Source organism: Caenorhabditis elegans, chromosome V (assembly GCF_000002985.6).
Source record: "Caenorhabditis elegans chromosome V".
Taxonomy (NCBI): Eukaryota; Metazoa; Nematoda; class Chromadorea; order Rhabditida; family Rhabditidae; genus Caenorhabditis; species Caenorhabditis elegans.
In genome coordinates this window covers 5,131,941-5,153,162 of record NC_003283.11, presented here as the reverse complement: position 1 = coordinate 5,153,162, position 21,222 = coordinate 5,131,941, and the positions used below count along the sequence as shown (strand labels likewise).

General features: G+C 35.7%; 6 protein-coding genes and 1 non-coding gene across 7 annotated transcripts; 3 read left to right on the top strand and 4 right to left on the bottom strand.

Moving 5' to 3' along the window:
• Positions 1–95: 95 nt before the first annotated feature.
• On the bottom strand, positions 96–1,983 carry srh-130 (Serpentine Receptor, class H; the record flags this gene model as incomplete). Its single annotated transcript, NM_071978.2, has 4 exons — positions 96–374; positions 424–727; positions 1,003–1,342; positions 1,811–1,983. The coding sequence occupies 4 exons, from the start codon at positions 1,981–1,983 to the stop codon at positions 181–183; spliced, it is 1,011 nt and encodes a 336-aa protein (NP_504379.1). The 3' UTR covers positions 96–180.
• A 4,685-nt stretch (positions 1,984–6,668) lies between these two features.
• On the top strand, positions 6,669–7,038 carry F14F9.6 (uncharacterized protein). The gene is made up of 2 exons (NM_071977.5): positions 6,669–6,903; positions 6,952–7,038. Exons 1-2 carry the CDS (start codon positions 6,673–6,675, stop codon positions 6,982–6,984), a joined length of 264 nt encoding a protein of 87 aa, NP_504378.4. The 5' UTR covers positions 6,669–6,672; the 3' UTR covers positions 6,985–7,038.
• A 259-nt stretch (positions 7,039–7,297) lies between these two features.
• F14F9.2 (Secreted phosphoprotein 1) lies at positions 7,298–8,322 on the bottom strand (the record flags this gene model as incomplete). Its single annotated transcript, NM_071976.4, has 3 exons — positions 7,298–7,429; positions 7,488–7,565; positions 7,615–8,322. 3 exons carry the CDS (start codon positions 8,320–8,322, stop codon positions 7,382–7,384), a joined length of 834 nt encoding a protein of 277 aa, NP_504377.1. The 3' UTR covers positions 7,298–7,381.
• Positions 8,323–9,277: 955 nt separating this feature from the next.
• On the top strand, positions 9,278–10,901 carry srh-129 (Serpentine Receptor, class H). The gene is made up of 3 exons (NM_071975.3): positions 9,278–9,537; positions 9,984–10,326; positions 10,375–10,901. The coding sequence occupies exons 1-3, from the start codon at positions 9,365–9,367 to the stop codon at positions 10,861–10,863; spliced, it is 1,005 nt and encodes a 334-aa protein (NP_504376.1). The 5' UTR covers positions 9,278–9,364; the 3' UTR covers positions 10,864–10,901.
• Positions 10,902–11,607: 706 nt separating this feature from the next.
• F14F9.3 (IBR domain-containing protein) lies at positions 11,608–14,944 on the bottom strand (the record flags this gene model as incomplete). Its single annotated transcript, NM_071974.6, has 6 exons — positions 11,608–12,367; positions 12,416–12,647; positions 12,705–13,152; positions 13,463–13,606; positions 13,667–14,475; positions 14,696–14,944. 6 exons carry the CDS (start codon positions 14,942–14,944, stop codon positions 11,703–11,705), a joined length of 2,547 nt encoding a protein of 848 aa, NP_504375.1. The 3' UTR covers positions 11,608–11,702.
• A 1,100-nt stretch (positions 14,945–16,044) lies between these two features.
• On the bottom strand, positions 16,045–20,422 carry F14F9.4 (IBR domain-containing protein). The gene is made up of 6 exons (NM_001392509.1): positions 20,139–20,422; positions 18,591–19,582; positions 17,908–18,051; positions 17,413–17,863; positions 17,121–17,352; positions 16,045–16,811 (listed from the first exon to the last, which is right to left on the bottom strand). The coding sequence occupies exons 1-6, from the start codon at positions 20,400–20,402 to the stop codon at positions 16,138–16,140; spliced, it is 2,757 nt and encodes a 918-aa protein (NP_001379609.1). The 5' UTR covers positions 20,403–20,422; the 3' UTR covers positions 16,045–16,137.
• Positions 19,838–19,987, top strand: F14F9.9. The gene has a single exon (NR_068725.1). It is a non-coding gene; the product is annotated as an Unclassified non-coding RNA F14F9.9 (non-coding RNA).
• Positions 20,423–21,222: the final 800 nt, after the last annotated feature.

Sequence of the window (21,222 nt, the reverse complement as noted above, 5' to 3'; positions counted from 1 at the left end):
CTGTTGTTGTCAAACACTTAATCTTTCGACAACCAGCAACTTTTGGGCAACTGTCCCGACTTCTATGTAAAACATCTCAGGTGTACCCAGTGAAACAGACGATATAACAGTTTATTTCAAAACTTTTCACTTTCAAAAGATTATTTTAAATAGATACCCAACAAAATTTCAAGCATACCATTAAAACCTATTGTTACTCACAACAACAAATGTTCCATCCATGTGTACTGCGCTTCTATTGACTTTCGTTTTTATATAGGTGAAACCAAGCATTTTCAAAACAGCTTTACGATAAGGTTTATGAATGGTAAGCATAACTGCACTTGAAATGAGTCCATGAAAAGCCATTATGTTGAGCGAAATGTTGTTGAGAACTGAAATTGTATCTTGTGAACCAATGTGTGAAAATATAGGTGTACTTACTTTGATCAAAATGACTATTTGCAAATGCAAAAACAATATAAACAATCGGAACAATTACTATTAAAAGTGGAATTGTAATTTGAATAGTTAAACAAATAAAAAAGTGCAATTGAAGCTTATACGTTTTCTGTGATTTAGCTTTTGTGCTGGACAAATATACAACAATTCTCGTAAAATAAAATATAACTTCACCAGTTATCACAAATGCCGCAGAGCCGATAATGAAAGTGAGTAGAGTGATTTCTATGGCGTACACGTAAAAATCCGGATGATCAAATATTTCTTGAGGCAGACACGGAAGCATCTGAAAGCTGCTTATAAATAGTTAAAGATTTTTTAATAAAATTATTTCAAAATATGTTTCAATGGTCTATTTTATTTTAGGGTTCTACATGTAAAAAGAAAGCTGGCACTTGCAGCGAGATTTGACCAATTTCAGTAAATTCTAGCTTTAATAAATGTTCATTAGTGTAATGAAACTTTATCTTCAAAAACTTTTAAAACCTTTTCTTTGAAATTTCCGTACCAAAATGTGCGGGAATCCGACGTTTACAAATTACCCTCAAGCATTAAAGATACCTGTTTTACATATTGCTTTCCATATGTCTGATCAGGCGGTGTAAACGTGATTGGCAGAATAAAAATGAATGCATAAATATAATGTCCACCAATATATGCCAAACGTTGTTTTTCCTGAATTAAACTAGCGCCGCGTCCTTTTACAAGTGCAGCGTAACGGTTTTCAAAAAATCCAAGAATCGAAACACCAGCAAGACAAATTGCAGAAATGAACATATAGGCTTGCCATCTTACGGGCATTCCTAGGTGAGTATAGACTCCTTGAGAATGTCCAGCAGCCGCCGGGAGAAGGAAAAACTGAGTAGAAAGAGCACTTAGGAATAGGTCAAGGTAGGCTCCGCTGAAAAATTTTAGTTCTATTTAATTTTGCTTTATATCAATTTTGAGATTCAGTATTTACCCCATTGAGGATACTCATTTTCTGATTGAAAGAAGCAAGAATGTTAAAAAATCTGATTAAAACTTAGGAATCCAATTTATAGTTTATCAGGTTTATCAGGAACTGCAATTTCAAATCATTTTCCAATTACAAAGTGTCAGGTTCTGGAAGTTTGCATTGACGTGTCCCCGATCAGAGAACATATTACATGTACCGCAGAAACATATGCCTACGGGATTTACTTATGTGAGTGATCACTTTCACTTCTCACATGCAAAATCAATTTTTAAATTGAAAATTGTTCGGTTGATTCGAAGGATACCCAAAATTACAATTTTTGCTATCAAAAATATCTACTTTTTTCTATGTAGTTCAAAATGCTCCTCTCGAGTGATGTAAATTTCATTCAGAAGCCTGGGGTACACTAACCATATATGCATCGTAAACATCATCCATTTGACCGAGCCCATTCTAGAAGGGGTTTTATACAAAACCACATAAGCAGAGAGTAGATGAATCGGCAATTCGAATACCGCAAGACGATGTAAAATTGATGGTGCAAAGGATTCAAATTCATAAGAAGAGTTTCTCCAAAGACACATTAATAAGAAAATTTAGGCTTAGGTTTTGCACCGTGGAAATGAGAAGTGAATTGTCTCAACCGCCATATAATCATTTCACCTGTTGGAAAAAACATGATGAGAAACCAAAACCTTCAACGCCAATGAATAATTGAGTTTTAGTTTGAATGTTTTTAATAGAAAACTACGCAACAACATTGCAGCGGCCTGGGAGGGACACGTGCTTAAAGGTGGAGCAGTCAAAGTAGGGAAAATGTTTGAAAATTGTTCTATTTATTTTTCCATTACTGGCATTCAGTTTTTAATTTTCTGTTCATTGATTTACAACGAGTTACAATGAAAACAGGTGATCACTGAAGCTGAGGAAAAAAACAATATTTTTTCGGTTTAAATTATTAGAAAATCTAAAGTAAAAACCTCAAAAAATCTTTATTAAAAAGCCTGCATCTATTTTTCTTACCGATTCATCTGCAATTAGAACAAAATTGATGGGTTGTTGTTTGCATAGAAAAAAGTACCTGAAAATCTTTATAGATCAATAGAAGTGTTGTGGACGGAACGTAAACCTGAACTTTATACAGACGTGACCTTTGGGTCATCATGAACTTATCGCGTAAGCGACCTCTCTTTATAATTCATTACTTCTTACACTCTCTTGTAATAAACTTCTTCTCTCCTTGTCACTCGCTCAATACACAACAGTGGCGATCAGGAATATCGAAATCACACCAGGACAATGGAATCGTCAGGTAAATCATCCGCTAACGCAAATTTGCTTGCTGAGACGCTCACAACTATGCAAGCCCAACTCCAAACTCAGACTGAGATTTCTCAGCAGGTCATGGAGGACAATAAAATCCGATCGGCGTTGCTGAAGCAACAGATGGAGATGTCGCAGGCGTTGCTGGAAGAGAATAAGCGGCTGCGCGCGGCGCAAGGGGATCAGCCTAGATTCGTGGCTGGGGGTGAAAAACCGCTAAATAGCGTAAAACTTATGAGTGACTTGTTGCGTCAGTTACCCAAGTACCATTTTGATGTGTCGGAACCAGATTCCTTCACGAAGTGGTGGGCTCGGCACCAGGGCTGGGACTTTTTCGTTTTCGCGTTTTCGTTTTTTCGTTATTTTCGGGGTTTTGACGAAAACGAATTTTTTCGTTTTCGTTTTCGAAAATGTTCGAAAAACGAAAATAAAACGACTTTATTTAATTCTGGTATTTTTTCCACTTTCTTTCGAACTTTCGCCGAAATTTTGCTCTCCGGTGTGGATAGTATTGAAAAATCAATTATTTTCTTCTAAGACTCAGTACTGAATTTCAACTTTAAAAACAAAAAAGGCAACAGTTTTCAGTTTTGGATAACAATTAAAATACTCTTTTGCGTAACAATAGATTCATTCATTTTAAGACAGGACGTTTCTTTGTTCTGAGCTCCAATGTTGGGCTCTCTTATTGAATGCACCGTATTTGGCTAAAAATTCATTCAAGCAACAAGTAAAACATATTTCCACAGTATCTAATAAATTTTTGATGATTTTTGAAAAATTAAAGCTTGTTGTTTCTTCAATTCAAAAGTTCAAAACACAATTTCAGATGAAAAATAGAGTTGCAGTAGAATCCTTATGTTCGAAAAGGGCTTTAAGTTCTATGGCCTATAAGCACTAATAGAGAATATAAGGTAGTTTGTGAAAAGTTTTCGAATAAAAATTTTGAAAAATACGAGCTTTTGAGAAAATTTAAAGAAATGTCGCATATTTTGACCCCTACGAATTTAAACAAAATTAAAACATAAAAAATGTCGAAAAAAAAATTTTTTTTGGTCGACTTCCAAAATTATGAGTGGCAAAAACTGAGTAATTGCCACTTTTTGACAGTAAATAAAAATTGTTCAAAAAATTTTTGAAAAGTTTTATCATGATATTTGGTCATTTTGAGACCTATGGAGTGGTTTTTAACAACTCCCCCACTGGCACTACTCCACCTTTAATGAGCAAAGTAAGTCAATGAGAGAGAGAGGTAAATGAGTACTTGCCACCAAAAAAGCTTTTGAGGCAACATATGGTCTAAAAACTGTAAGCCCAGTTGTAGATTTGAAACAGTGCCATTTTCGTTTTCGTTTTTGTTTTCGTGTTTTAAAACGAAAATTTTCGTTTTCGGTCTCGAAAATGAGATTTCGAAAAAGTCCCAGCCCTGCTCGGCACAAGCTCACATTTACCGAAGATGGCGCTGAGCTCTCAAATCGCGAAAGAAATCGCATGTTGGTAGCTTGCCTCGAGGAATCGACGTTTCAACGATTTGTAGATTCACAACGTGATGTTGAGGATATCTATAGCGTTCCTTTCGAAGACACTATCAAAGCTCTTAGCAAGTCTTTCGGTTCTCAGCGTAGTCTGATGATTAGACGCCAGAGTTGTCTCCTTATCAGTCGAGCCTCTGGAGCGTCTATGGATCCGCTCGAGTATACGAACCTCGTTGGTGAGGCAGTTCTCGATGCGAAACTCTCGAATATGTCGACAGATGATTGGTCGATCTTTATCTTCTTACGTGGAATGGATGCGCCGGAGGACGCCCTAGCAAAGCGTTATTTGATGCAATATTGCGAACAGTTTGAGCGAAAAGATGAAAAACTCAAGTTATCCGACGTCCATGACGAATGGATCCGTTACATCCAAACGCAGCAGCAATCCAAAGTCATCACAGCAACTCCCGCCAAACATCCGAAATTCGAAGTAAACCAAGTTGATGCAGATGACAAGAAGAAGGATTCGAGAAAAGGAAACTACAGATCTCCGTATTGTTACAAGTGTAAAGTAGTCGGGCACGTTTCAAAAGACTGTCCTCAGAGTTCCACCAATTCAGGTGTGACCAATCGTAAGACTGAGCATTCTGAAGTGAATACGCTCGAGGTTGGGTCTGGAAGACAGACATCGCCTAGTCTTCGGTTGAACGTGGAAGGACAACAGATCGATTTCACATTTGATACAGGCAGTGACATCACCCTTATCAGTGTCCAGAACCGGCAGAAGATCGGGAAACCGCATCTCGAAAAGGTCCACCACAAAATTTGCTGTGCCAATGGTACTGAAATCGCTGTCAAAGGTAGAGTGCTCGTATGGTTCAAAGTCAAAGGTGTCGAATACACTGAGTATGTATACGTCTGGAACAGAAACAATAATCTGTTAGGCACCAGTTGGATGCGCCACTCGCCTCAAATGCGTGATGCTTTGGCCGTAATGGTTAATCATATATCCACTGTGGATACTTCGAAGCAAAATCTGCACTCGTTCTCAAGGATTCCTACTGGATACAAAGATCGTGCTGAAAATGTTGGGAGACATGTTGTTGCATCTGCGCCGCGTAGTAGTAAGCGCCAGTATGTAAGATTTGCGCGCAATAAAGCATTTCAGATTGGGCAATTGTGCCTTGCTCGGGTTCAAGGAGAGCACAATTTTGGCTGGATTTATGGAGTTGTTCAAAGACAAGTGAACGGAGTACTCTATAAAGTACAGTTGGGATCGAGAATTCAGAGGATTCACACGAACCAACTCCGTCACATTTGCGGTCGCCGGAGCCGTGGGAATGACTATGCTTCATCCTTCATTGAAAATCCGTGCAAATTGTCGCTTTTGGAAAACATTCCGCGCTCTAGTTGCCGCCAAAAATTTGTCGCTCAAGGTGTCCGTGGTGAGGGGAGGGAAGCTATTCCAGTTTTAGTTTCAGATTCTTCTGTTTTTGGTTTTAGTGCTCCAGATTTGTCAGCTTGTGAGTCTGTTGGTTCTCGATCTGCTCGTGAAGTCGTCTCGTCGGTTGCCGGCAATGCTCGGAATGCTACTGGTGCAAATATAACTACGATTCATGTCACGGAGAGCAAGAGTTCGTTGAAGAAAAGCCACAGAAGACGTCACCGTGTGGCTAAGAGTCGCCAATCATATACTGCTGGAAGTTCGCCAATCAAAGAAACCCATCTGGACCCCCTGCTGGAATCCGATGTTGCGAGTGACGGCGAGCGTTTCCAACCCGGCATCCTCCTGTGTCATTCTCTTCGACAGAGCCACCCACGACAAGTTGTGCGAGGATCAGCCCCAAACACTGATCATGCCTCCACTCGCCGCAGAGGTCGAGATACCGCCTCTGGTCGTGATGCCCCTAGCCCAGGCATAATTTCTGGCTTTTTGTCATACAAGAGGGGAGATGTTGTGGACGGAACGTAAACCTGAACTTTATACAGACGTGACCTTTGGGTCATCATGAACTTATCGCGTAAGCGACCTCTCTTTATAATTCATTACTTCTTACATTCTCTTGTAATAAACTTCTTCTCTCCTTGTCACTCGCTCAATACACAACAAGAAGCAATCGGATTGTATCAGTATCTAGGTAGATAGTAAGTATTAGCTAGGCCTAGGTCGCAGTTGCTTTAAAAACATTGGGGCAATTCTATTTTTAAATGAAGCTATAGTCACTGGCGTTAGCTCATCATGAACCATTTGTTTTAAATATTAAAAAAATTATTTAAGTTCCCAAAACACTGACTCATATGTATTGCCACAAATGACAAAGTTTCCAAAACATCCCACAGAAAACAGCTGGTCAAACACAGGTGCACAAAAAACCGAATACAAAATACTGTTTTGTACTTGTTAAGCACACATTATAACACATAAGTGTAAAACTATAAAACCAGAGTTATACGATAAAAATACAAACAGTGAAAATGTTTTCTAGAATTATACCCCTTTTATTCCTGACTATTGTCACTGTTGGAATATTTGCTGCCCCTTTTAGACAAGAATTTGATATTCTGGTTGGAGGCAATGGAGATTCGAATATGAAAGAATCAGAGACATTTTATATTGAATACGATTCCGACTCTGGTTGTGATTGTGTGAAAGACACTGACTCTCCGCTAGCAGGACTGGAAGGGCTTGAACTGGAAGGGGACACGGTGAGCTCCTAGATATAGTAAGCTTGCGTTATCAAAATTATATTTCAGTTGGAGCTCGAAGAATTAATAATTAACATCTAATCGTCATAAAAGTGTGCATCTTATAAACTTGTATGGAATAAACTTTGCAATATAACTTAACTTTTCAATATTGAAGAATATGGATAGAGTTCGTGCTCGTCACCTGTCATTTTTCATTTTTCGAGTTTTGCAGAATAGAGTGCATTTATTTAAGCACAAGTAAATAACTAGTGAAAAATGGTTTTGATCTTACCCATCATACGTCAAAGAGAAAATCATATTCCCTGACCAGAAATCTGTAGACGTTCTTGAAGCGTTGTGGATATCAATTAATTTTTACATTTTTTACATTATTTTTAAAAAAATCCTCATTAAAATACATAATTTTATTCACAACATCAATATATTTACAAAAAAAATTTAATCAGAAAAGGTCAGAAAAAAGAACCAATGAGAATTAAACAGTTGCCGTGGTTTCCTCGAATTCTGGTTCCAATGTGAAATGCTGAAAAAAAAAGAAAAAATTAAATCAGGTCGAATGGTTTTCGGTAAGCAAACTCTACCTTTCCCCTTTTACCATGCCCTTTTCTAATTAGCACCGGGTCATCTGATGAGTCAATCTCTGGTGGGGAATAGTGATCCTGAATAATTATATCTTACAGGTTTTGAAACTTATTCATCAAATCTTACGTTTTCATGGCTGTCAGAGTGTTCAGGCTCATCGGAATCTTCGTGTGAATTTTCTTCCGATTCTGTGTTCGATTCTACAGGAGCTTCTGATCCGATGAAAGGAGCTTCTGACCCGATGAAAGAATCATCTGATCTATCTTCTCCTGATTCGGTTTGTGATTCCACAGGAGCTTCTGATACGATAAAAGAACCATCTGAGACATCTCCTGCTAATTCTGTTTGAGATTCAGCGAGAGCTTCTGTTCCAATGAAAGGAGCTTCTGACCCGATGAAAGGACCATCTGATCCGATAAAAGGAGCATCTGATCTATCTTCTGCTGGTTCTGTTTGAGATTCCACAGGAGCTTCTGATCCGATAAAAGAATCATCTGAGACATCTCCTGCTGATTCTGTTTGAGATTCATCGGAGCCTTCTGACCCGATAACAGGAGAATCTGATCTATCTTCTGCTGGTTCCGTTTGAGATTCCACAGGAGCATCTGATCCATCTACTACTGATACCGTTTGTGATTCCGCGGGGCCTTCTGTTCCGATGAAAGGAAGGTCTGAGACATCTTCTTTTTGTTCAGTTGGCTGTGGTGGTGGTGGAGGAGCATCTGTTTTCAAATGTACAGATGGTGTGGAATGGTGCTTATGATGCCTTGGAGCAGCAGATAGCCCCACAACAAATACAGAAAGAATAATAAGAAATTTGGCGGAAGAATACATTTTGGAAATCTGAAATTTTAGTTTCAGCCGTGCTCTTTTATAGTACGCGATAGTAGGAAATTGAAATGAAAACAATAGTGATAAGAGCATTATTTCAATGTTTTCAGTTTTGAAGAATTACGTAATACGGTCATTCTGTAAACTATGACAGTGAAAATATGATTTTTGAAACACTACAGCTGACGCGTAATCATAATATTTTTCCTTATGACGTAAATATTTTAAATAGTACAATGGCCGGAAGTTTTTTCGAAACCTCTATTGCTTTATAGTGACGTGGAATTCAAAAAATTTCTGAAAAATTTCAGGCTTCTCAAAAATATTTTAATAAACCGGATTTAGAGTAGAATCGGCGAATTTGGGTGCCACCGGAATCCCGTTTTTTCTGGATGGCTCCTACCAAGTTTCTCGAGGCTATGATAATTTTTCAATAGTTATAATAAAACATCAAATTTTGTTCGAAATACGGAAAATCTGAAAAGTAAAAATAGACTCAGGAAAAATTTTCTGTTTACTGGCCACTTATTTTCTTGATTTTTGAAGAAAAAAATTCATAGTTTTCCAATAATATCAAGCTGCCAAGTTAGCCAATATTTGCCAAAATGCCAAATTTGAAAAAAAAACTAATGTGTTTTGGAAAAGTGTGGCGTCACTCATAGCTTTTTCAAATAAATTCCCAGAATGTATAATTTTGCAAGATATGAAAGGAAATGTGAACCCATGTTCCAAAATTTATATTCGCCAAAATTACATATTAGATTAGAATTTTTCAGATGTTTGATGTTGAATTGCAATTTGACAAATTACAATTTTACGTGTTTCCCAATTTTACGTTTCATTCAAAAAAAATCTAATCCAATTCTCTCATCATCGCAGTACGTATTTCCCAGTATATCCTTTCTGCATGCCGCCTTAATCAAATGACACAGCAATACAAAGTAACCTGGTGTCGCACAGAGAGAAACCAACTGGCCAAGCTCAACTTCTTTTTTAGTAAGCCTCACACAAATACACACGTTCTAGAATGCAAAATAACAAGAGTATGTGCGAGTTCGGCGATTCCGGGTTTGCGTCACAGCAAACATACGTCGCAACTCTTCACATAATGGCTGTTTTGCAAGTTCCGATTCATTTATTTGGAGGATATGTTATCTTGTTTCGGACCCCCGCCAAATTGGCAGCTGTCAAGTGGAGCATGTTTTTTCTACATTTTTGGTAGGTACTTTTATGGATTTATTTGGAAGTGTATTGATTGAATTTTTTTTAATGCTAAAAATTTCCACAAAACAGTTTGAAATTCGCTGCCAAATTTGCACACACGATTTGTAAATTTTTATAATGGTTTTATTTTCAAATTTCAAAAATAATTCCCGCGTAGTTGATTGTAATAGTCCCGATATTTTTGAGTTTTCCTTCAAAAGTTATCGCTTTTCTTGATTTTTTAAAGCGTATGAAAGTTTGAAAAACGATATTTAAAGAAAAATTAAGAAAATAAATAACTTTATCAGGGAAACGCAATAGCAAATTTGTATAAAATTGACAAAAATCCTGAAATTTTTTAACAGTCATATATTCTGTCATTACGGCCCATCTTCTTACATTGAAAATCGAATCCTTAATCATCGTTCAGATCAAAAGTTGAATTCAAATTATAAATTCAGGAGTTCCCTGCTCGACATAACGGTTTGTTTCCTGGTAATACCGTATACAATATTTCCGGTTCCTGGAGGAATACCTCTAGGTGTCCTCTCAATAATGAGTGTTCCTTCTTTTATTCAGGCTTTCAGCCTTGTAGTTTGCGGTGCATTTACCGGTATTTCTATATTGGGCTTCTTCAAGAATCGGTGTCAATCTATGAAATTCGGACCGTTCTCTCAAAGTTTAAAAACTAGGCTGGGAAGATATGTTCACATAGGTATGAATTATACAATGACTTTTTGCTTTATGATCCCGATATACATCAAACTCCCGGGTAGACAGGAGAGTGAGAATTATACCATTTTGGTAGGTTTAATTTTTTTAAATTAGTTTTCCAATTTCCCCATTTGACAGACTCTTCCCTGCATTCCTGAAAATATCTATAAAAACGAAAAGTTTTTCTTAACATCTACCAGTGTTCCATTTATCTATTCAATGGTTGGTGGTTTAACTGTATTGATAACTTTCCAAATTTTATTCTACGTGATATATTCTGTAATCGAACTCCGAAAGCGTATCAAGAAACTCTCCCGAGTTACATCATGTCTACAGCGGAAATTCTCAAATGCTCTCTACGCACAAGTCTCGATTCCAATGATCGTTTACCTTTTTCCCATGTTCTATGTGTTTTTCACATGGACATTTGATGTTTTCAGCCAGATTTGCAACAATCTCGTGTTTATTTTCATTGCGCTTCACGGGCTTTTGTCAACAATTACCATGTTCATTGTGCACAAACCGTATCGAGAATGCTTGAAACTGATCATTCCAAGATGTCCGAAGTGGCGAAAGAGATCCAGAGTTGCGAGTGTTCGCGATTTGCATCTGTCAGTGATTATTTGATTATGTGAGGAAATGTGGAATAAATGTTTTTTTTTTTCTGATTGCAAACACAACTTGGCAGCTGGAACTAGAACGCGCTATGAAATCAGGCAGCTTTTTTTGTAAAAGTCACGAAAAAATAAAAATCTCAATCTGTGAGGTGACAAACACTTAATGCATCAATCGAAAGCAAATGTTAGAGGCTACTCGAAATCTAAATAAAGTTCTAAAAGTTTACACTAGGTACTCGGCATTTTGCTCTAGATTCTTGCCCAAAAAAATGTTTGGGTCTAGAGCCAAATGCCGAGTACATTTCAAAAACTCCACTTTGTACGTTTCGAAAATTTCCTGGATGTTTATATTTTTGAAGAGTTTGGATTTTTTTTAGACACAAAAATTTTTTGACTGATAACCCAAATTGGCATAATTTCACGTTGTTTTTGTGTAACCAAAAATGTTTTTTACACCGTTTCCGAGTAAGCTACATCTAACCATTTTTATATGGAAATTATGAATTTGACTCATAAAAGTACCTTATTTCAATTTTTCAAACTAATAGCTTTGGTAAATCTATTACAGTCCAGTTCGATACCAGTTTTTTCAAGGTCAAACTCTGAAAAAGCTGGATGAACCGTCTTCTATTGGATAAAGTTTAATCTCGAGTGGAATAGATTTACCTGATTGTCAGTTGAGAAATCACGGTTTGTGCACAGGTAAAACTTATCTGAAACAACAAAAGATCACGACGTTATGCACACAATAAAATGCATACTAACAGTGCTTTATTTTACCGAAATGTTATTTTTTTCATAAACAATCAGATGGAATAAAAATTTTACAGAGTTTGTTCGATTAATCCTTTACAGATTTCCAATTTTCTTTTCCACGGCTTGCACAACAGTATCGATGTCTCTTCTCAATTTTTTAGCACACTCCTTGATTGCATCTGAATCTTCTTTTTCCAAACTACTCAACAAATTCTTTCGATTTTCCATCATACTTTCCAAAGTGTTTTTGATATTTCTATCATATTGACTTGTCGTGTACATCCACGCAGTCACGTTTTCTACCAAATACACGACAGTTCCTAGTAGATTCTCTACAATTTCGGTTTCCAAAATACCCTTTCGAATCAAAGCATGCTCTCGGTTTACAGCTCGATTTCTTGTATGAACATTGTACCTCACATCTCTAGCCGCTACACATACTTCAATGACGGACGCCTTGATTACAGGAATGCTTTCAATTTCGGTGGATATTGTTGCTCTTGGAAGAAATATAGTTTTACCCTCTTTGTCCTCATACGTGTAATATCCTTTCTTAGCAAGCTTTCTTGTTATAGGATCGAATGGAACGTAATAATGTTTCTCGAAAATTTTCTTTGTTTCCATATTTACATTTGTCTTGCAGCCAGGACATTCGATAAATTGTTCAGGCATCCGGACGTTGTAAATTTCTTTGCCACACAAACAGGCAATTTGAAGAAGCGTCTGGGATCCTGTTCCTTGAGCACGTTCTATGGCATCTGAAATTGTTTTTAGTACTGAGTAATATACAAATGTGGATTTCTTACATCTCAGCAGCCATTTCTCATTCCATTCCGCAAAGTCTCCACACTTCAATGGCCAATGTGGAACTTTATTACAATGTCTACACCAGGAATATCCACATGGACAGGATCGGTTTTGAGTTTTCTTTTCATTTTTCTCGACGATTTCGTCGAAAAGTACAACTGATTTGCATTTTGGGCATTTTTCGAAATTGCCAATTTTTCCGAGATCTCGATAGATAGATTCTGATGCCAACTGGAATAGTTTTTGAATGTAATTTTAAAATTAATATCAGGAAAAAAATTGACTCACTCTGATATACAAATTAACAATCGGAAGTGGTATAAATGATGAAAGCAACTCCAATTCATCTGCACATTTGATCTGAAGATCAATTGGAAAACGTCTTGCTCTGAGCTCTCTGTAGAACTCGTCTCTGACAATGAGGCAGTCTGTGCGTTTGGATGTAGTCTCATCTTTTAACATTAAAAGTTCTTGTTTGGTTTGATGGCATTCCTCGCATATTCCCTCCCGAATATATTCAATTTCCATTGTACTTCCTTTTGTAACCATTTTGCACAAATCATTCCATTCAAGTCTTCTCCCAATTGTGCTTAATTCCTCAGAGTTTGCCCACGTGCAGTGATAATACTGGTTAGGCCAGTTCATATTTACAAGCTGATTCTCCCATTCGTTACTGTCTTTGAAAAATTCTGGTAGTGTTTTTCTTCCAAAGAATTTTGATGCCATTGACATCGTTCTAAAAAGGAACTTCAGAGTAATACCGAGACATGAAAACATGCAATTTTTGCTGGTAAAAAGGAAACAGGTCTCGACACAACAACAACTCGTTAAATACAAAAACATGTGAATTTTTAAATAGTACTGTAATTTCAATCTAGAGAAATATGAAAAATTAATTAAAATTAGGCAGCGACGAGAGTCCAAAATTTCAGTATTCTTTGAAAGCGCACACTTTTTAGCAATTATCAAAAATTTATCGCTGCGGGACCTGGTACCGTATTTTTAGCGTAACCGTTACAAAATCTCCTAAAAACCATTAAACTTACTCTACAATTCGTTTATTGGTTAACATCTCCGTGGTGATTTTTGATATTGCCTTGTGAATTGATAATTCTTTTGATATCTTTTTTTGTAAATATTCTCGCCATTTTATGGAAGGATCACTTGGAATAGTAGAGTTTATCAGAATGCTAAAAATGAATCTGTGTTATATTTTCGAAAATCGTGAAAAATGAAAAATTTTGACCCACTTATACTGATTTTTTCGAAGGTGAGTGATAACAAAAATAGTTGTAAATTCTCCATCTTTAATTTCTCCATCCAACTGACACCATCCGGATGCATCGACAAAATATTGATTTGATCTCAGGCGTTTTGTGATAAGAGTTTCGTCTTCTCTGAGTTGTTCCATTTGTTTTTCGAATTTAACCTCCATATTTTTGAAAATAATATCAGCATTCTCAAGTGTGTAACCTTCAGTTTTCAGGAATTCTTGAATATTCAATAAACTTGTGTATTTTGTTACGAGCTTCTCCTTTTCGATGACTTCAAAAGCTGATGATTCACTGATTTTCGATTTTCTCGATTTTTTGTTTCGTTTCTCCACGAAACATAAGGACAGGTCTAAGGATGATGTAGTTGGGCTGTGAGCCTCCAATTCATCGGAACTTTTTTCAAGTTCTGTTTCATCTTCATCTTCACACTCCTCATCATAATTTTCAAACTCTCTAAAGTCAATTTTCTTATTCCTTCTACTACATCCAGATTTTGACACCGATTTTGACATGAATAATTGAGTACCAGCAACTTCAGCACTCGGATGAGTTCTATAGATATTGTAGGTTATCGTTTGCTGCATGGCATTGACCCTTTCGTTTTGAGAAATCACTTTTTTGTGAAATCCGATATTCTCGACAACTTCTGAGTTCAAATTTTCTGGTGCTCCTGCCAACAGTGATACTGAATCCACTGTTTCCCATCGATTTTTCTTCTCGAGAGAGTAAGCAACATTAAATTGAAAACCATCAGCAGTTGATGACTCTATTTTTTTAATTGCATTCTGGAATTGTATTGTAAAGTTTTTTTTTGTTTTTTGGCTGCTTGGAAATAATAGTATTACATAGAATTGTAATTATATCCAAAAGCGTCATTTAGGGGATTCTGCTTAACACGTTTTTTAGACTAAAAGCAAACTTTTAAGTTTAGTCGCAAACTAGACTACATCACATTTGAAACGTAATTTTAAAAAAAATTAGCAGACTTCTAAATTACAATCTCACCTTACTCAAGTTAGCTTCCAACTGAATGGTTTTGTCCATTACGTTTTTATCTTTTATATCTTTATAAAGCCGTTCTTTTCCCTTGTGACGTTCTTTTCCAAGCCATCTTTTCTCGCCACGTGGTTTGTCAAATAGCACTTGATTTGCTAGCTCTTCTGGGTCATAGACATCGTAATCATTGTAAATGGAAATTGTTTCCATGCTGTCTTGCGTATTGTTGGATAGAGTTGGATTTGATGAACACGACATGATGATGGATGATATAAAAAAACGCTAGAAAAAATTTAAATAGATGAATCAAAAGTCCTTTGTAACAAAAGTAAGAGAAAGCTAATGTTATCTTGAACCTGTTTTTCTTGTTCGAATGAAGAAAATAAATGTTAAAAAAAAAAAAAAAGAAAGCTGATGTTTTTTATGCTAGATGCTCAGTTGCTATGGGGAACGGAGAATGTCAAAGCACAGCGAAAATTTAAGAAAAACCGAATAATGTTTTATAAAACTTCGCAGTATTTATATACCACTTTTCAAAAAGCTAATGAATTGCAGCATATTTCACAATGAAAAACATCTCAACGAACACGCAAAAAGATTTCGTAATTTTTATGTGTCATGACTACAAAAATATGGTCACAAAATTCGTATTCTGTTCTTCAAGCTCTGAAAATGGAAATGTTATCAAGCAACACTTAACTGATCAAAGAAATCTACACGGCAATATTTTTAGTTAGAATTTTTCTAAAAAAATAGAAAAGTAGCATTAATGAAAATTTGTTAATAAATGTATATCAAAGTGACGAAGCGACCTACACAGGTTAACAAGAGTGCGCGGCAATTGCCAATGGCCGAAAATTTCCAAAACCGGCAATTGCCGGAATTGCTGATTACCGGAAATTTTGAAAACCGGCAATTGTCGGAATTGTCGATTGCCGAAAATTTCCAAAACCGGCAATTGCCGAATTTGCCGATTGCCAAAAATTTCCAACCGCGCACCCCTGCAGATAAGGGCTGCTAAAAAAATCTCGGACGGCTGTTGATTGGGGGTAATTTAGAGACCGAATGGCAGATGAAAAATTTGATTTGTATCATTTTTTATGGGTTCTAACTAATTTTTTATTTTCTTCAGCAGTTTTTGAGCCAAAAGCTAAAATTGTTTTTTCGCTTCAAAAAATAATCACTCTTGAACACAGTGAGAGACCAGCCATTTCCAAAAAACTTTAAATGTTAGGATAAATTTAAAATGACACATTGTACGTTAATTTTTCTTTGACCAAATAAATGTTTTTAGATTAAAACAAATTAGCCTACAATTACAGGGTGCCTGAAAACTTTCAAACTTTAGAATCATCAATGATTAAAAGAATATAAATTTATTTAAGAGCATTAAATGTTACACAATTTGAAAATGACAAAATAATTTATTATTGAGCAATAAAAATGAAAAATTAAATTATTTTCGCATCTTTCACTTTCGTCTCTACGGCTTGCACAACAGTATCGATGTCTCTTCTCAATTTTTTAGCACACTCCTTGATTGCATCTAAATCTTCTTTTTCCAGACTACTCAACAAATTCTTTCGATTTTCCATCATACTTTCCAAAGTGTTCTTGATATTTCTATCATATTGACTTGTCATGTACATCCACGCAGTTACGTTTTCCACTAGATACACGGTAGTCCCTAACAGATTCCCCATGATTTCTGGGCTCAAAACTCCTTTCCGAATCAAGACATGTTCACGGTTTACAGCTCGATTTCTTGTATGAACATTATATCTCACATCTCTCGCCGCTGCACATGTTTCAATAACGGAAGCTTTGATTCCAGGAATCTTTTCAAGCTCCGTATAAACTGCAATTGGTGGTACATATGGACGCTCGTTATAGTTTCGACCAAGAATCGTATAATCACTTTCAACAAGTTTCCGGAACCGGGGGTTAAATGGGAAGTATTCGTGTTTCCATACAGTAGACATTGTGTGCGTATCGATAGTTATTTTGCAGTTGGGGCAGATTAGAAATTCTTCTGGGAGCAGGGAACTGTAAACTTCTTTTCCACAGGAACATGCAACTTGAAGGAGAGTCTGGTCACCGGCTCCTTGAGCATTTTTCACGGCATCTGGAAATATTAAATATTTAATTGTATGGGAAGTACCTGGCATGTGTATGATTCTAAGCGGGAACTCAAATGAAGTCAAACAAACTTTGGAAATAATACAAATTTTCAAAAAAGATTTGCGGCAATTCCAATTTTTAATAATTTTAAATTCCAATTAAACTTTCCAGATGTTCGTTTAAGGGCAAAATAAGTATTCGAACACAAACTAGATTTTTCCGTAATGTCGTCATTTACGGCAGTCCTTCTTTTAAAAAAATTATATTGAAAATTTAATTTTTTGAGATTGAATATTCTCGTTAAAAAACTCACATCTCAAGAGCCATTTCTCGTCCCATTCCGCAAAATCTCCACATTTCAATGGCCAATGTGGAACTTTATTACATTGTCTACACCAAGAATATCCACATGGACAGGATCGATTTTGAGTTTTCTTATCATTTCCCTCAACGACCTCGTCGAAAAATACAGCTGACTTGCATTTTGGGCATTTTTCAAAACTGCCGAGTGCGCCGAGATCTTGATAAGTAGTTTCTGAGACCATCTGGAATAGATTTTGAAATTAATATTCAAAATCAATTTTTAGAAATAATTTGTTACTCACTCTGATATACAAATTAACAATTGGTAGTGGTATAAATGTTGAAAGGAGTTCTAGTTCATCAACAGCTTTGATTTGAAGATCGATTGGAAGACGTCTTGCTCTGAACTCTCTGTAGAATTCGTCTTTGAGGCAGTCTGTGCATTTGGTTGTGAGTTCACTTTCGACCAAGAATATTTCCTTTGCTTCTGTTTTCTGATTGCAAACACCACATTTTTCGTCAGGTTTGCCATTATCAAAAGTCCCATTATTCTCTCTTCTAACCATATCGCATAAGTCCTTCCATTCCAACTTTCCACCAACTGTGCTCAACTCTTCGGAGTTTGCCCATGTGCAGTGATAGTACTGATTAGGCCAATTCATATTCACAAGCTGATTCTCCCATTCATAGCTGTCATGAAGAAGCTCGGGAACTGTTTTCCTTCCATATAGCAAAGTTGACATTTTCATTGTTCTGAAAAGAGTCTGATATTGAGAATTTCAAAAATCTGAACTTACTCAATTATTTTTCGGTTCGTCAAAATTTCGGTAGTGATTCTAGAAACAGCCTCTCGGAAAGTCATTGCACTCGATATCAATTGCTTCAAATGTTGTGAACCTTTTTTTGAAGGATGTACGGCAATAGTTGAATTGACGAGAACCCTGAAAACATTAACTTAAGGAAATTGTCATATAAAAGTCCACAATGACCGAAACAAAACACTCCAACATGCTTACAATTAGAACTTTCAGAATTTTTAGTCTAAGATTTGGTAAATCGCCAAATTTGCCAAAAATATAGTTTTTTTTTGTAATTCCATGGACTGCAGGTTCAACATCCTATAATGTTTTAATACAAAGAGATGTGTAAAATTTAAAAAAAAAGCAACCCAAAATAATTGTCAGAACAATTTTTTTTAGGTCGGCTTCCATACTATAATATTTTCACACCAAATGAGTGATTTTAAAACAAATTTTCACTTGTCAAGGGTATGGCCAAAATTTTTGACAAATCGAAAAATGGAAAAACTGGAAAAAAATTATAGGAAAATGTATGGAAAAGACGAGGATTCTACAATTTTATCAAAAAAATGTTGTTTGTTATTTGAAAATCTTTTTTTTTTCAAAACAGAGAAATCACTGGAATTTTTTTAGAAATTGGGATTTTTTTACAAGATTTTTCGATTTCCAAAAAAACTCACTTGTACTGATTCCTCTTAACATGGCTAATAACAATGATTGTCGTAGGTTCTCCATCTTTAATTCCACCATCCAACTGGCACCACTCGGATGCATCAATCAAATATTGTCCAGGTTGAATTGTTTTAATAACCAAATTGTTATCCTCCTCTCGGAGCTGTTCCATTTGATGCTCCATGTTTTGTTTCTGATTGTGAAAAGTGATTTCAGCACTTTCGAAAGTGTATCCCTCATTACGAAGATAGTCTTGAATATTAAATAAGTTACAGTATTCAGTTTCAGGCTTCAGTGATTCAACTATTTCATAGGACATTTCATTGTCATTTCTTTTAGATTTTCTAGACTGCTTCTCCCGATTTTCCACAACGAATGTGGATAAATCCACAGAATTTTCAGATGGACGTTGGGGCACTAGTTCATTAGATTGCTCATATTCTTCATCAAAATCTTCTTCATAAGAATCATAATTTTCCAGGTCAATCTTATTGTTAGCTCGGTGGCGTCCGGATTTGAAGGCAACTTTTGGCTTGAATAACTGTCCTCCACCAACCTCTCGGTTTGGGTGGGTTTTATAAAGATTATAGGATATTGTGGGCTGTTCCACTTCTCGAGTTTTCAAATCCTCCTGATCTTGTCCCCTAATCGTCATCATTTTTGCATTTGCCTTCTTACTGAATTCTCTTGTTTCCGGAAGGAAATTTGAATAATGTTGGCCTTTTCCCGATGAAGTCGCACTTCTGATATCAAAATCTCCGGGTTCTTTATCTAAATTGACTTGTTTCGAATGAACTGCAAATGTTGATTTATTCGGATGCTGTAATCCGCATTGCTCGAGGCCATTTCTTTCGACAACTTCTGCTTTCAAGTTTTCTGGAGTAGCTCCTAGTAGCGTTATGGTGTCCGCTGTTTGCCACCGATTCTTCTTGTCGAGAGAGTAGACGATATTGAAATCCAGTCCATCTCTGGTAGATGCTTCAATTTTCTTTGTAGCATTCTGAAAATTTTGAAATATTTTGGTAAAACTTCACAAATTCAGTTAAACAAAAAAACTTCAATTTTTTTGAGAATGTTTTTCAAAATTTTCAGTAGAAGTTTTGGTAACTTGTCAACTTTTCCAAATAGTGATTAACTACAAAATAAAAATTGGTTTGAAAATTGTCAAAAAATTTTAAATGGCGCTCACCATAGAGTTAAAGCAGTGGGAAATTGGTCTAAACTCCCTGAGCATAATAAAATTTTCAGAAATTTTCAGATTTTTCAAAACGTATAGGTAAGTTGCCAGGCTTTCCAAAGAGCCTTTAAAATGTTTTAAATAGGAAAAGTTGGAACTAGATTAAATCATAAAACTCGTAGAAAAAAAAAACATTTTTTGATCGACTTCCAAAATTATGACAGTTGAAAACTGAGTTTTCACAACTTTTTGACGGTAAATTTTTAAAAAATTTAAAAAATTATTTTAAAGTTTTAACATGAATTTTGGGCATTTCAACACCTTAGAAGGTTTTTAACTATTCCCAGACTACCGTTGTTTCATCTTAAAACACACTTACCTTGCTCAAAGGCTCTGTAGCCTTAATAGTTTTCTCGATGAAGGTCCTATCCTTCACATTATTATGAAGGCGTTCCTTTCCTCGATGATGTTCTTTTCCGATCCATCGTTTCTGACCACGTGGCTTATCGAACAATTCTTGAGTATTTACTTCTTCGGGATCATGGACGTCATAGACGTCTAACATCGAATCTGTATAACTCCAAACTGAACTAGTTTCTTCCTCGATACGAGTAGATGAAGATGGTTCCAAAGAAGACGACATCTTTGAAGATTGAACGAAAACTGAAAAACCGCAAATTTTGGAAACTATAATCAAGGTTTTTTTTAGGGTTTAAGGTTCATTGCAGAGATCTTTGTGAATAATTTTTTGGAAACTTTTCCAGAAATATAGAAAAATATTTTAAACTCCTAAAAATAACACTGGTTTCAATTGGAAAGTTTGGAAAGTTAAAAAACAGTTTTTTTAAACTTAAAAACAATGTTGCAACTTTCAATTAAAAGTAGAACAATTTTCAAAAAGAACAAACATTTCCATGTATGTCTATATTAAATTCCAAACAAAAACTTTTACAAAACTATGAAAAAAAGGGTTTTCTGAATGCGGAAAAAGTGTGTGGTACCATGGTAACGTCTTGGCAGAAATTCTCAAAAGCCGTTCTTATAGCGCCAAAATTTACAAATTTTAGTAGTGAGAAAAATTTTTCACAAAAATTTTACATTTACTCAAAATTTAAAATTTTTGAAAAATTTGGCACTTTACCAAAACTTTGACTGAAAATTATAAAAATTCAAGAGATATTTGCTCTTGTTGGACTATTTTTATTGTTGTATACATGTCTACTTACTTTATGTCTGTTCAATTTATATTAATACATAGTTATTTGTATACTTCATAGTTCAAAGGATTTTGAATTTCCGGAAAAAGTTTTGGTAAATTGCCAATTTTCCAAACATCTGCATTTTTTGGGTAGTTATGTATTGCCCTGATTTTGAGTAATTTAGAAAATTTCAGCAGATTCGAACATCTATAAAAATTAAACAGAATTAAACTATACAATTTTCAAAAATGTTTGTCAAATTCC

What these genes read in the sequence shown, in the direction of transcription:
- F14F9.6 (NM_071977.5), top strand. Translation starts at nt 6,673, where the DNA reads ATGTTTTCTAGAATTATACCCCTTTTATTCCTGACTATTGTCACTGTT. An exon ending in TTGAACTGGAAGGGGACACG is followed by an intron (nt 6,904 to 6,951) that starts GTGAGCTCCTAG and finishes ATTATATTTCAG; the next exon opens with TTGGAGCTCGAAGAATTAAT.
- srh-129 (NM_071975.3), top strand. Translation starts at nt 9,365, where the DNA reads ATGTGCGAGTTCGGCGATTCCGGGTTTGCGTCACAGCAAACATACGTC. An exon ending in ATGTTTTTTCTACATTTTTG is followed by an intron (nt 9,538 to 9,983) that starts GTAGGTACTTTT and finishes TTATAAATTCAG; the next exon opens with GAGTTCCCTGCTCGACATAA. An exon ending in GTGAGAATTATACCATTTTG is followed by an intron (nt 10,327 to 10,374) that starts GTAGGTTTAATT and finishes CCCATTTGACAG; the next exon opens with ACTCTTCCCTGCATTCCTGA.
- F14F9.4 (NM_001392509.1), bottom strand. Translation starts at nt 20,402, where the DNA reads ATGTCGTCTTCTTTGGAACCATCTTCATCTACTCGTATCGAGGAAGAA. An exon ending in CTACAGAGCCTTTGAGCAAG is followed by an intron (nt 19,583 to 20,138) that starts GTAAGTGTGTTT and finishes CAAAATTTTCAG; the next exon opens with AATGCTACAAAGAAAATTGA. An exon ending in CGAGAAATGGCTCTTGAGAT is followed by an intron (nt 16,812 to 17,120) that starts GTGAGTTTTTTA and finishes TAATATTTCCAG; the next exon opens with ATGCCGTGAAAAATGCTCAA.